The sequence below is a fragment of the Salmo salar genome, chromosome ssa11 (assembly GCF_905237065.1).
Source record: "Salmo salar chromosome ssa11, Ssal_v3.1, whole genome shotgun sequence".
In the NCBI taxonomy this organism is placed as follows: domain Eukaryota; kingdom Metazoa; phylum Chordata; class Actinopteri; order Salmoniformes; family Salmonidae; genus Salmo; species Salmo salar.
In genome coordinates, this window is record NC_059452.1 from 40,275,558 (window position 1) to 40,290,677 (window position 15,120).

General features: G+C 46.0%; 1 protein-coding gene across 1 annotated transcript in view; it reads right to left on the reverse strand.

Annotated features, from left to right (window-relative positions):
- The window catches only part of LOC106562791 (A disintegrin and metalloproteinase with thrombospondin motifs 7), a 156,312-nt gene that overhangs the window by 89,343 nt on the left and 51,849 nt on the right, over positions 1-15,120 (reverse strand). Inside the window, 3 exon segments of the mRNA XM_045688866.1 lie at positions 314-483; positions 4,474-4,619; positions 5,515-5,607. Of these exon segments, the coding sequence (XP_045544822.1) occupies positions 314-483; positions 4,474-4,619; positions 5,515-5,607 (409 nt within the window).

The window sequence follows — 15,120 nt, forward strand, 5'->3', positions numbered from 1 at the left end:
AATTTGGAATGCAAATTGAATTTCTTCACAATGGGGTTTGGAATGCAACAAATACACAACTTACATCACATGCTTTATTGACACTCCAAACATGCATGAAATGGCTACAGGCCTTGCTCGGATGTAGAACAATGAATGGTTTTGAAAAATGTTATGAAGTGAGTGTATTTTCCTCTTGTTTGCACTGTCACTCTAAAGTTGACTAAACATACAGGCTAAAATTGAACATTTGGAAATGTATTCTGTGTTATTTAGTTACTTTGGGGTGTATGAGTTTATGTTACAGTATCTAGCTAGAACAACGCACACTCACCTCTGTTGTTGACCTGCACCCATTTGTAGAACTTGCCCTTGTAAAGCATGGTGTTAAAGTGACTGCACTGGATGAGTCTGAAGGAGGGCTGGTTGGGGGGGCAAGGGGTGCTGTTACAGATCTTGTAGCGCCTTCGCTCCCCCACGCAGTACTTCCCTCCGTACTTGGGACTGGAGGAGAGGAGAGAGTGGAGAAACAGGCATGTCTTTAAATGGATGATAACAGTATTTCCAGGTGGCTGTAAGGCATGTGATAACAAGGTGGCTCAACACGGGTGACTCACATTGACATAGATACAGTATCTTTTACAAGCCTGGCCAAGAGACAGCATCTCAAATCAACCATAGAGGTACAGAACATAACACAGAAAACTATATGTTGTCATGTTTCATCAAGAGCACCATGTGTCTATGTGATTGTAGGCCTTTAAATGAAACCTTTCGACCTACAGCAAAAGGAACAAGGACACAATGTTTTAATCACAGAGATCCTATTAAAGATGCACCCCAGAAATGTTTCAACCTTTTCATGTTGGAAAACAATATCCCACATATAAATACAGTAATGTACACACACTTAAGGGTACCAAAATATGTTTTGAGCAAAATAGTTATTATTTTTTGATTTACACAACTGCAATTCAAGGAGTTGGTCTAATGGTGCCCTCTGATATCATCGGCATCCTCCGTTGCGGAAACAATAGAGGACAAAAGAGGAAAGGCCCACCCCCTCACTTGTGCCATGTCATAAGGATACCTGGACCACCTATCCTTCTTCTTAAAAGGTCCAATGCAGCCATTCTTATCTCAATATTAAATCATTTCTGGGGAACAATTAAGTACATTACTGTGATTGTTTTCAATTAAACTGGTCAAAAATAAACTAAAATAGCTTCTTAGCAAAGAGCTATTTCTCAAGCAATAATTTAGCTAGGACTGTCTGGGAGAGGTCTGAGTGTGGAGGGGAAAACTTAAAAGGCCACTGTCTGGGAAGGCAAAAACTCCATCCCACCAAAACAGGCTGAAAATTCAGGCAGTCTTTTCAAACAGATCTTACACTAAAAGGGCATTATCATAATGTCAAAGCATTATTCCAACTCAGTGTGGAAATACATATAAAAACACAGGTAAATCTAGTTTTTGACTGCACTGGGCCTTTAAGTAAATCAGGTGATAAATTAGGTGAAAATGAGACTACAGTGCGAACCTAAATGAGAGATTCTATGTAATTCAATGGTTGTAATGTTATTTTCTGAACATAATTTGCATTTCATGCTCATTGGTCATTGAAAATAAAGGGATTACATAAGTGATGATGCGGTTATGTCCTTACCAACTTAACCAATGATAACTGCAATCAGTGACACTCCTCTTATGAATGCTAATACTTTTCAAGCGGTTCTCAAGTGAGTTCTCTCCTCCATTATACGGCATTGTAATGGAAATTGAACCATTTTCCTGTCCTGCTAAGCTTTCAAAATGTAACGAGTACTTTTGGTTGTCAAGGAGAATGTATGGAGTAAAAAGTAAAATGTTCTTTAGGAATGAAGTGAAATAAAAGTTAAAGTTGTCAAAAATATAAATAGTATTTCAGTAGTACTTTAACATATATTTACTTAAGTACTTTACACCACTGCCCAATGCCAGTCCTCCAGTAGCCCCAACAGCACAGTACTGCCTTTTCTACCACTTCTCTGTCTTCCGTGTCGGGAAACTATGAACTCCTAACACAATCCTATTGGATTCCATCAATCAAAATGTCCGCCAGTGCTACTCTTTGCCTAGTCTCTGGTGGTTCCCGTTGAGTACAGAAACTGGTGGCAGTTCATCCTGACTGGGGCGTAAATGTTCTTAGGTACACATTTGATCATAAACTGGGCGCACGTGAAAATCGATGCCAGCGTTTTGATTTATAAACGATGAACTTCATTTTATTTTGCATGTAGTGTAAATAAAAATAAACATGCTTACATGTGTGATTTATACAACATAATGAATACAGACGTTTCATAAATTGAGTAGTGAACATACGCAGACCATTTGTATATGGTCTGCGTATGGTGGTTGAAGATATCCCTCTAGTGGTGTGGGGGCTGTGCTTTGGCAAAGTGGGTGGGGTTATATCCTTCCTGTTTGGCCCTGTCCGGGGGTATCATCGGATGGGGCCACAGTGTCTCCTGACCCCTCCTGTCTCAGCCTCCAGTATTTATGCAGCAGTAGTTTATGTGTCGGGGGTATTTCTCCTGTCTTATCCGGTGTCCTGTGTGAATTTAAGTATGCTCTCTAATTCTCTCTTTCTCTCTCTCGGAGGACCTGAGCCCTAGGACCATGCCTCAGGACTACCTGACATGATGACTCCGTGCTGCTGCTCCAGTTTCAACTGTTCTGCCTGCGGCTATGGAACCCTGACCTGTTCACCGGACGTGCTACCTGTCCCAGACCTGCTGTTTTCAACTCTCTAGAGACAGCAGGAGCGGTAGAGATACTCTCAATGATCGGCTATGAAAAGCCAACTGACATTTACTCTTGAGGTGCTGACTTGTTGCACCCTTGACAACTACTGTGATTATTATTATTTGACCATGCTGGTCATTTATGAACATTTGAACATCTTGGCCATGTTCTGTTATAATCTCCACCCGGCACAGCCAGAAGAGGACTGGCCACCCCTCATAGCCTGGTTCCTCTCTAGGTTTCTTCCTAGGTTTTGGCCTTTATAGGGAGTTTTTCCTAGCCACCGTGCTTCTACATCTGCATTGCTTGCTGTTTGGGGTTTTAGGCTGGGTTTCTGTACAGCACTTTGAGATATCAGCTGATGTAAGAAGGGCTATATAAATACATTTGATTTGATTTGATTTATAAAAGATATATACATTTTATAAACGAGGCCCCTATACTGAACACGGTGTCTTTGTCTGACACAGTGAGCCAGGAGGCCCATGATGGCTCATATACTGAACACGGTGTCTTTGTCTAACACAGTGAGCCAGGAGGCCCCTGATGGCTCATATACTGAACACGGTGTCTTTGTCTAGAGCCAGGAGACTAGAACAGATCCAGGAGGGCAGAACAGAGATCCTCAAAAAGGACAATATTCCAACAAATAAGAAAGATAAAAGTGGAAAAATATCTAAGAAAAATTATATTGAGCACTAGACGGTTTATTTGAAAACGCAAGGACACTCTCTTTGTCTAAGCACTGGATCTGAGCGTCAATGCCATGCACAAAAGAAGAGGCAAGTCAGAATAGGCCTACGCCTCCAAGCAGAGCAACACAAACACGGCAACAAGACAGTAAGGTACCTCAGAAATACGTTTTTGGATGGATGACACTGAACAGACCTTGGACTCTATTTGAAAACGGCTCCACTCAATATCCAACAACTATAATGATTTCAAAAATGATTACTCTATTCAATGAGAATGAATGAGAAGAGTATTCAGTTCCTAACATATTAGCCAAGTAGGGCTTTAGTAGGGTGGTGACACTCTGTGTTCAATAAGTGACATGGTTCACAGAAATATGTCATATGGATTAACTGTGTTCTGTTAACTAAGATGGTCAAGGGCTGATGGAGCATGGTCTGCATGTATAGTCCACTGGAATATCTGATACATACAGTACCTGTACATCGGTCTTGGCTCACGCCCAAACACACTGATGTCCACAGACTGATTGACATTTTGTGCTTTTAAACGTGCAGGCCTTCTTCTACCACTGTTTGTTAACAGTATTCTGTGGTAACTGCCCTAAAAACAGACCTCTCATCTTTGGTTTTGGGGACGTTAACACAGAATTAAAATACTCAGAGGTAGTTACATTTGCAAGTACCCAACAACTATTTACAAATATTAATGTTAAAGCCTCATAGTGGGTGAAAACAGAGATTAAAGAGTGTGCCTTTAAGGGTTATTTAAGTCCCTGTTTAGTACTGATAAGTCAACAGCATATTGACATACTATATACTAACAGTAAGAGGTGCCCCTCCTGGGAGAGCCCCTTGATGTTCTGCTTTAAAAATAAATCTGAAAGCAGATAATAACACAAGATAGTGTACCTGCTGGTGTACACACCACGGAATATTGCTTTGAATTTGAATGTGCTTTTAACTAATTCTAATTCTCCGGTGCAGGTGCGTAGACTAATCCATTAGGACTTACACTGGGTTGACGCAGTCCCTCTGGGCGTTCTGAACTCCGGCCCCACAGGTTCTGGAACAGGCAGACCACTCGCTCCATGGAGCCCAGCCCCCTTTGACGCTCTCAGGCTGGTGTCCCACCGCCACACACTCCCCGTCAAAGCACCACTGACAATCACACATTTCAATACTTCATTTGGATGCTCAGTGAAGCATTGTGATTTATAATCTTCTGGGTCTTCATTAACTAACGGATCATTTCCTTATGTTTGGGGGTACAAAAACACAGTCTCCAGTGCACGATTACAAACATACTACCAAAAACAGCAACATTGGCTAGCAATTCTAAAATTGCTAGGTTTTTTACCTAACTCCTCAAGTCATCCTGGTAATGAGGAGGAAAATCAAGAGAATAAAATACACTCACCTAGTCCTCACCCCACCTGGTCCCAGAAAGTGTCTACAATCAACAAGTCCTCACCACACCTGCTCCCAGGAAGTCTACACTCACCTAGTCCCCCCCACACCTGGTCTCAGGATTAGTCTACACTCACCTAGTCCTCACCACACCTGGTCTCAGGATTAGTCTACACTCACCTAGTCCTCACCACATCTGGTCCCAGGAAGTGTCTACAATCACCTTGCCCTGCCACATCTGGTCCCAGGAAGTGTCTACAATCACCTAGTCCTCACCCCACCTGGTCCCAGGAAGTGTCTACACTCACCTAGTCCTCACCCCACCTGGTCCCAGGGAGTGTCTACACTCACCTAGTCCTCACTCCACCTGGTCCCAGGAAGTGTCTACACTCACCTAGTCCTCACCCCACCTGGTCCCAGGAAGTGTCTACAATCACCTAGTCCTCACCACACCTGCTCCCAGGAAGTCTATACTCACCTTATCCTCACCACACCTGGTCCCAGGAAGTGTTTACACTCACCTAGTCCTCACCCCACCTGGTCCCAGGAAGTGTTTACAATCACCTAGTCCTCACCACACCTGCTCCCAGGAAGTCTATACTCACCTTATCCTCACCACACATGCTCCCAGGAAGTCTACACTCACCTTGTCCTCACCACACCTGGTCCCGTCGACTGCACCATCCAGCTTTGAGTGACAAGTTGTCCCAACAGTGCACCACAAAGTACTGCAGACGTTCTACAGGGAAGGGACAAAGAGTCATAGTTACTTCCTGCCCACATCAACTCAATTATGCCTCCAACATGATGAATTAAACATAAAAACATCCCTGGGAACAGTTGCTTAGGGCATGAGAGCCAGCTGTCTTCTGAGGCAGGGCCCCAGTACAGAGAGATGGCTGATATCATTTCATGAAGACAGATCTAAATAATGTGTGGCTGACATGATATGTACATTATTCAATAGAAGAACATTGAAGTAAGGTGTAATGTGCAGTTGATCTCGAAATAGGGTAGCCTTATGAATTAATATGGATTCCAACTGACAGACACTTTCACTGCAAAGTTTGACATTCTGGCACTCCAGGCTGGCTGAAACAACGACTAAAAGTATTTTAACGATTTCATATACTATTATACTATTATAATCCAGTTCTGGTACTGTATATAGTATTGTGAAAATGTAGTGAACTGTGACTAATGGTCTTATTTTCTAGTTACATGTAGCGGCGATGTGTGTATAAAGATGAAGTATTAAGCGAGAGGCACACGTCTGCCATATCCAAAAACATACATCTGATTACTCTGGTTATTTCCCGAGAGGTTTAGCTCAGGAAAGGATTTAGAACAGCAAACATTAGCGGGTTTAAATCACGACAGAGACATACAGCGAGGATTAGGATTAATATGGTATGTTCCAAGAAAACCATTTCAGAATCAAATGATATGTACTGTAGCCTTCTGTGAAGTAATGCTCTCTGGCATTAAGGATGTCATTTCTCTCTACACTATCTGGGGATGTTACTTCACACATCAATGTTGAGCCCCAAAGTCACAGGAGGGCATATTTCAAAAGAACCTTCCATGCTGTTGTAACCGGTGTGAAATGGCTAGCTAGTTAGCAGTGCGAGCTAGTAGTGTTTCAATTGGTGACGTCACTCGCTCTGAGACACTGAAGTGGTTGTTTCCCTTGCTCTGCAAGAGCCACGGCTTTTGTGGAGTGCTAGGTAACGATGCTTCATGGGTAGTGATGTGCAGTTCGCAAAATAATTTGTTATTTTTGAATGACTCTTTTTTAACTGACTCGAGAGTCATGAGTTGTTTTTTCCTGAGTGACTCGTTCATTCTAATTGTTCGTTTGACCTGCTGGACGTAATGAATTCTATACAGCAGAATCAATAAGTGCTCCTCCAGTGGAGATGTGCTCCGGGCCTACAACCGTCCGTCTTATATGCACGCAGGCAAATTAGATCATGCTGCAGGCAGCATAGTGAAGAAAAATACATGTTTACAACTGATCATTGACTGCATGGTGTAAGAATGAATGCAATTAATTGATTATTGAATGTATGATGGACACAGTTTTGTAGAAAAAAAACATGCACAGCCTCTGCTCAACAAACTCAAACTGGAGAACGAATCGCTTGGGGGTGTTGCAGTTCGCAAACGATATTGTGCTCATCACCCTTAGCCTTCGATCACACCGGCAGCGTTAATGGATATCTGGATATGTGTGCAACAAAAGCTCAACATTCACCTTCTGCTACTATTTATGTCAAGCCGTCTACACATACAGTTTGACACATACATTCAATAAATCCAACACAGAACGCACTGGAACTGTCTCTGCAATGCAATGCTGCAAGGCAAACACAGTGTTTCATTGGAAATGAATGTAATTCTGGTGTACCAAAATGCAATGACGCTGTCGGTGTGATTGAAACGCCATGGCAGTCGAGCAATGCATCTGCCAACAGTCGTTGCGCAATCCATTCAGGTTACGGCCACAACTAGACAACAGTGTGCAAAAGCAGCCCGGAATTCTGGACCTCCCTCCAGCATCACAACGGGTGCTTCATGAATGCTCTCCCCCTCGAGCACCACATCTACATGCTTGTGTGACACTTTTGAATGAGGGTCAAAGGGGAAATACATCACTATTCATGGGTGATTGTTGATGATGTGTGCAGAGGGTCCCTGGTTTCAGCCCAGGTAGGGGCAATGAGAGGGACAGAAGCAATACTAGTACACTGTCACTCAGAACAAAAAATAACAAAAAGTGTATTGTAAACATGGTATTATTTAAAAGCAGATTTAGTGTGCTGTGTGTTGGTTACCTACAGTACTACTGTCTGTGTGTCAAAAGGCCACCATTTTTGGAGGAATTACAGTATCCAGCAAAATAGTGTAGTTAGCAGTTGGTAATTTAGTTAGCTAGCTAACCACAACTTTAACTAGGTAACCATCTTGGCCAACCATCTTGTGCAATTAAACAATTTATTTATTTACAGTTGGTACTGCGTTGGTCTTTGCTAGAAAAACATAATCTGCCTCCAAAACGGTCTACAATTTTGTTAACATTTTGCTGTTTACAACGATATTACATGCTTTATCCTTATTTTATAACTCTTGTAAAACCACGAACCCACTACACCACCCACCGATCCCCCTACGTCACCCACCGATCCCCCTACGTCACCCATCGATCCCCCTACACCACCCACCGAGCCCCCTACGTCACCCACCGAGCCCCCTACGTCACACACCGAGACCCCAACAGCACCCACCGAGCCCCCTACGTCACCCACCGAGCCCCCTACGTCACACACCGAGACCCCAACAGCACCCACCGAGCCCCCTACGTCACCCACCGAGCCCCCCTACGTCACACACCGAGACCCCAACAGCACCCACCGAGCCCCCCTACGTCACCCACCGAGCCCCCTACGTCACACACCGAGACCCCAACAGCACCCACCGAGCCCCCTACGTCACCCACCGAGCCCCCTACGTCACCCACCGAGCCCCCTACACCACCCACCGAGCCCCCTACGCCACCCACCGAGACCCCTACGTCACCCATCGATCCCCCTACATCACCCACCGAGCCCCCTACGCCACCCACCGAGCCCCCTACGTCACCCACCGAGCCCCCTACGTCACCCACCGAGCCCCCTACGCCACCCACCGAGCCCCCTACGTCACCCACAGAGACCCCTACACCACCCAATGAGCCCCCTACACCACCCAATGAGCCCCCTACACCACCCACCGAGCCCCCTACGTCACCCAATGAGCCCCCTACACCACCCACCGAGACCCCTACACCACCCACCGAGCCCCCTACACCACCCACCGAGACCCCTACACCACCCACCGAGCCCCCTACGTCACCCACCGAGCCCCCTACGTCACCCACCGAGCCACCTACGCCACCCACCGAGCCCCCTACGCCACCCACCGAGCCCCCTACGTCACCCACCGAGCCCCCTACGTCACCCACCGAGCCCCCTACGTCACCCACCGAGACCCCAACAGCACCCACCGAGCCCCCTACGTCACCCACCGAGCCCCCTACGCCACCCACCGAGCCCCCTACGTCACCCACCGAGCCCCCTACATCACCCACCGAGCCCCCTACATCACCCACCGAGCCCCTACACCACCCACCGAGCCCCCTACATCACCCACCGAGACCCCTACACCACCCACCGAGCCCCCTACATCACACACCGAGCCCCCTACACCACCCACCGAGCCCCCTACACCACCCACTGAGCCCCCTACATAATCTTTGCTGATACACAAGCCAAGTCTTAACCTTTGCACTGGCAAAATGGTACCGAGTTCACTGCTCAGCATTTTATCCTGCCGTAAAGCTTTCTTATCATGAGGAAGATCACTTGTGTCTGAGCCCTGAGGGGGGTGTCCGGAGGTGCGTCCGATTCGATTAGGGAGCACTCTTAAAGATTGACCCTAGGTCAGAGACAGTGACTCTGGTCTGGCGTCCTGGTGCTGCGATAAGTAGAAGCTGGTGGCATGGGACGACACGTTGGGAAGCTACTACAAGCCTCTCTGGAGAGAGACATGGTCTGCTCCCTCACACAACACCAAGGAGAGAGGGGGCCGACTGGGACTTGACCATCTACTCCATTGCTGAATGTGGAGACTTGAGATAAGAGCTCCAAAAGGTCGATTTCAGGGTTTATCGGACTGGTGTTGGGAGATTGGGACGATGGAGATAGACTTGTGTGTATTTTTTGGGGGGGCTGACATTTTGTTTGTGAAGTGGCAGAATGGTCAGCCGTGTCTGATTCTGACGTTAGCTTTGACCTTCTTGAAGCTGTTCGGCTTTAGAACGCGCTAGAGGACAAAGAACAAACATCTATCAAACTGGGAGAGAGCTGATGCCCTTCTTTTTCAATTCCTGGACAAAAATCGCAGACAGATTGGCTGGTCGAGTCGGTCATACTCGGAAGACTGTTGTGGTTATCAAAATGGAGATAAAACTAGAAGAAGTGAACAGAAAAATAATGTCAGCCCTGCATGCTGTGCTTGTGCCTTTGTGTGTAAGCCTCTGTGGGGAGTGACATGATGAATGTGTCAGTAGCTAGGTCTCCATACAATTGTTGACAAATTTGAATTGAAATATTCTAACATCTGCAGAAAAACAATATGCTCATTTTCCCACCAGAGATGTGTTTCCACCAAATTAACTTGTTGACTTGTTGCGTGATGACATAGTGCACATAAATATAACTTATATGGTTAAATTCCCAAGAAATACAAGTTAAATGGGTTTCCATCACATTTTACACTCTACTGTGTGTTCCGTTATATAGCGAGGGTGCCCACTCTGGTCTTGGTACATGCTCTCTAGCCAACAGCTCACACATACAGAGCGGGTTTAGCCTGCATGATGAGATTATTATGGACAAAAGAGCAAGATTGACGCTTGGCTGCTGCTTATTTTTATTTGTCAATCATCATGTCACCAGAATAAGACCCTCGATATTTATTGGAAAGGAGCATCAAGCTCATCACCTTGCACTTTCACCACCCTGTGAAGTTCATCATAACTTATTTCATCTGTAGCCTAATAAACTGCATGCTTTCCTGAGTCGTAGTGGGAGGACCACACAACATATCACGTCACTCCAAGTTTACTTCGATATGATGGTTATGTAAATAACCTCCATTTCTAGCATAATTCATTTTACAGACACAAAAAGATCCCACCTTGTCTAAGGTATTTTGCTTTGTCAGCATTTGGAAAGTTTACCGGCAAATTAGCGGTTTCCATCAGACGACATGTACTTTACTGGCATTAAAAAGGTAAGATGGAAACCTGGTTAGTGTTTCACAAGGGAAAGGAGTTATTGCAATGCACATTTCTTACAGTCTTCGGGCCCATCCATGTGTGTGTGTGTGTGTGCATATATTAATGAGCATTTGATATATTAATGCTGCTATCAAAAGTGATTTATAGTCATGTACTTTACTACATCATACAGCTTGTCCATGTTACATTTATTCATGACACCGTGGTTCTTTATTTGGGCATTCCTTATTAAATCTCCATACAACTACAATTCATCCCTTCATTTTATCTAATATTTTCATCCCTCCATCAGCCAATTAGTGAATGTTAAACATGTATCCTCATTGTATATGAAACACTTACTTACTAACGAGCTAGTAAATTACATCCTAACTCTGAATAACTAAATCCAGCTAAATCATGCATCAATGTCAATTCGGACCTTAAGTTATGATTCAGCCTTAACCCACAACCACTTGGTTCTAATCTTGGAATGTCGTTATTTCAACAAGATTTACCCGTTGGGAAAAGTGTCAAATTCTCACTCATTTATTTGATTGGGAATGTTTTGTTCCAGGGTTGTTTACAAAACACAGACTAAGAAAGAAATAGTCCTCCTCCCAACCACTATCGAAAGGTGAGGAGGAAACCAATGATTCCCTAATTCCATTCAGGTTTCCTGCTTCAGTCCTGGCAATGGTACCAAAGAGGGTTGAAGGAGATGATCTATCCCACGCTTGCTTTCTTGCCCTGGTGGGCTTCCTGTAAACACAAGCACACGGAGTGAGCTGCTAATGTTATTCATACAAAGGGCTGTAGTAACTCCAACCCTGGATGAGAATGTTGGTGTGTGGTCTCTCTCTCTCCCCACTCCCTCCCCCTCTCTCTCTCCACTCCCTCCCCCCATCTCTCCACTCCCTCCCTCTCTCTCTCCACTCCCTCCCTCTCTCTCTCCACTCCCTCACTCTCTCTCCCCACTCCCTCCCTCTCTCTCCCCACTCCCTCCCCCTCTCTCTCCCCACTCCCTCCCCCTCTCTCTCCCCACTCCCATCCTCCCCACTCCCTCCCTCTCTCCCCACTCCCTCCCCACTCCCTCTCTCTCTCCCCACTCCCTCCCTCTCTCCCCACTCCCTCCCCCTCTCTCCCCACTCCCTCCCCCTCTCTCTCCCCACTCCCTCCCCCCTCTCTCTCCCCACTCCCACCCTCCCTCTCTCTCCCCACTCCCTCCCTCTCTCTCCCCACTCCCTCCCTCTCTCTCCCCACTCCCTCCCTCTCTCTCCCCACTCCCTCCCCCTCTCTCTCCCCACTCCCTCCCTCTCTCTCCCCACTCCCTCCCCCTCTCTCTCCCCACTCCCTCCCCCTCTCTCTCCCCACTCCCACCCTCCCCACTCCCTCCCTCTCTCTCCCCACTCCCTCCCTCTCTCTCCCCACTCCCTCCCTCTCTCTCCCCACTCCCTCCCTCTCTCTCCCCACTCCCTCCCCTCTCTCTCCCCACTCCCTCCCCCTCTCTCCCCACTCCCTCCCCTCTCTCTCCCCACTCCCCCACTCCCACCCTCCCCACTCCCTCCCTCTCTCTCCCCACTCCCTCCCCCTCTCTCCCCACTCCCTCCCCCTCTCTCTCCCCACTCCCCACTCCCACCCTCCCCACTCCCTCCCTCTCTCTCCCCACTCCCTCCCTCTCTCTCCCCACTCCCTCCCTCTCTCTCCCCACTCCCTCCCTCTCTCTATTGAAATGCCAAGTTTTCTCAACCTTGCAGGGCAGTTTAGAAAGCAGAGGTTTTGTGTAAACTATGTGGTTTCCACAACACAACACCCTAACAGAGGAATTCTATGGAAAGTCTGCAGGAACACAGTCCTGTGCCACCATCCATCCTGTTCCAGCTGACTTCACTGCATACCTCCTCAATGAGCTCAAATGATGAGCTCAGTGCCCAGCAAGGGGCTTGTTAATCAGCTATCCTCCCCGCTGTCTCGCGCCAGTTGTTCTAACCACTTAAACCTTGACGGTTTCCAAGTGCCGGATATGCCTAACATCCAATTTGACAGGGGGAACGGGTGTAATTCCAGCTCAAATCGCCGTAATTCTAGAAGTGATAAATGGATACACATTCGGCGGCTCTATTTCCGCCTACCGAGGCGGCTGCGAGTTTATCTTTCTGGCCCTCGCAGTAGCTCGCTGCTAATTCGAGCAAATCACCCCATTTTCCTCTAACCAAACACATATAGGCCCCCTCAGATTCTGTCAAAAAAATGTACAGTTAAGGGGGACGCTATTCAATCAAGCAGCAAGCGAGGAATTCCTGAGGGGTGTATTAGGTAAATATGGTGAACCTATAGGCTGCTTGTTTATGTATGTACTGTTTAAAATGTGAGACCAGTGTATTATCACTCACAGCACCTTTTTCCCATTACAGTGTAGCCTACGGCAAGCAACTGTCAGCAGGCAAGCATTTTCTATCAAAAGGGTACTATTGGAATAATGATTTTTCATTAACGTACAGATGAACTCATTGAACTTTTTTCTATCATTAACATTTCCAGAAATCTGCCGGGGATGAACATATGCCGTTTACACAGATTCTGTGTATGTTCTTCTGTGGGTCTTCACCTTCATAATGAAATGTAAACGGAATCAAAACTGGAAAATTGCCTTCAGTAGCACGACTCAAACTAAGACAACATATACTTGCGTGTCTAAAGCTCTTTGCACCTTTTTTGTAAACACTTTTAGACAAACAAAGACTTGTGAATCCAATAGGCTTGAGTGTCCAAACTAAACCAGAAAGCCTGACACTTTGAACCGTATATGCATGTATTGGCTTGTAGCTCGTTTGCCAACACATCTGGGCTTTAAAGATGAAATGCTCTTGTTCCAATTTGTTGCCCTTTAAATTCTGTCACTCCAATCACATGGACAATTGCCAGAGCATTGCTGCACAGTGTGTACTGATGCAGGAAGCTGTGTGTATCGATGCGATTGGTGGCCACTTAGAGAGCATGTCTCATGTATGGTTTAAGCAGACAGCAGTCGGTTGAGAAGTTATAGGGGTGATGTTTTAATGGAGCAAACAGCAGTGTGTTGAGAAGTTATGGGGGTGATGTTTTAATGGAGCAGACAGCAGTCGGTTGAGAAGTTATAGGGGTGATGTTTTAATGGAGCAAACAGCAGTGTGTTGAGAAGTTATGGGGGTGATGTTTTAATGGAGCAGACAGCAGTCGGTTGAGAAGTTATGGGGGTGATGTTTTAATGGAGCAGACAGCAGTGTGTTGAGAGGTTATAGGGGTGATGTTTTAATGGAGCAGACAGCAGTGTGTTGAGAGGTTATAGGGGTGATGTTTTAATGGAGCAGACAGCAGTCTGTTGAGAGGTTATAGGGGTGATGTGAGTATAGAGAAGAGAATAACATAACTGATCGACAGAGAATGAGGAGTGGATGAGTAATGAGGTTGAGTAAAGAGGATAAGGAGTAAAGAGGATGAGTAAAGAGGATGAGGAGTGGAGGAGTAATGAGGACGAGTAAAGAGGATAAGGAGTAAAGAGGATGAGTAAAGAGGATGAAGAGTGGAGGAGTAATGAGGAGTGGAGGAGTAAAGAGGATAAGAGGATGAAGAGTGGAGGAGTAATGAGGATGAGGAGTAGAGGAGTAAAGAGGAGAGGGGTAATGAGGATGAAGAGTAAAGAGGATGAAGAGTAATGAAGATGAGGAGTAATGAGAATGAGGAGTAATGATGATGAGGAGTGGAGGAGTAATGAGGATGAGGAGTAATGAGGATGAGGAGTAATGTGGATGAGGAGTAAAAAGGACGAGGAGTGGAGAAGGAAAGAGGAAGAGGGTAGGAGAAATAAGGATGAGGGGTAATGAGGATGAGGAGTAATGAGAATGAGGAGTGGAGGAGTAATTAGGATGGGGAGTAATGAGGATGAGGAGCAATAATGATGAGGAGTGGAGGAGTAATTAGGATGGGAGTAATGAGGATGAGGAGCAATAATGATGAGGAGTGGAGGAGTAAAGAGGATGAGGAGTAATGAGGAGTGGAGTAATGTGGATGAGGAGTAAAGAGGACGAGGAGTGTAGGAGTAATAACAATGAGGAGTAATGAGGATGAGGAGTGGATGAGTAAAGAGGACGAGTAGTGGAGGAGTAATGAGGATGAGGAGTAATGAGGATGAGGAGTAAAGAGGATTAAAGAGGATGAGGAGTAATGTGGATGAGGGGAGGAGTAATGAGGATGAGGCGTAAAGAGGATGAGGAGTAATGAGGATGAGTGGATGAGTAATGAGGATGAGGCGTATAGTAATAAGGAGTGGGGGAGTAAAGAGCAAAATGGAGGGTGATGTGAGAATAAAGACAGAGAGCAGTAAGGAAGCGATTGAGGGAGAAGAAGGTGGAAGGGCTAAGAGGAGTGATGCAGTGTTACATTAACTAGTGG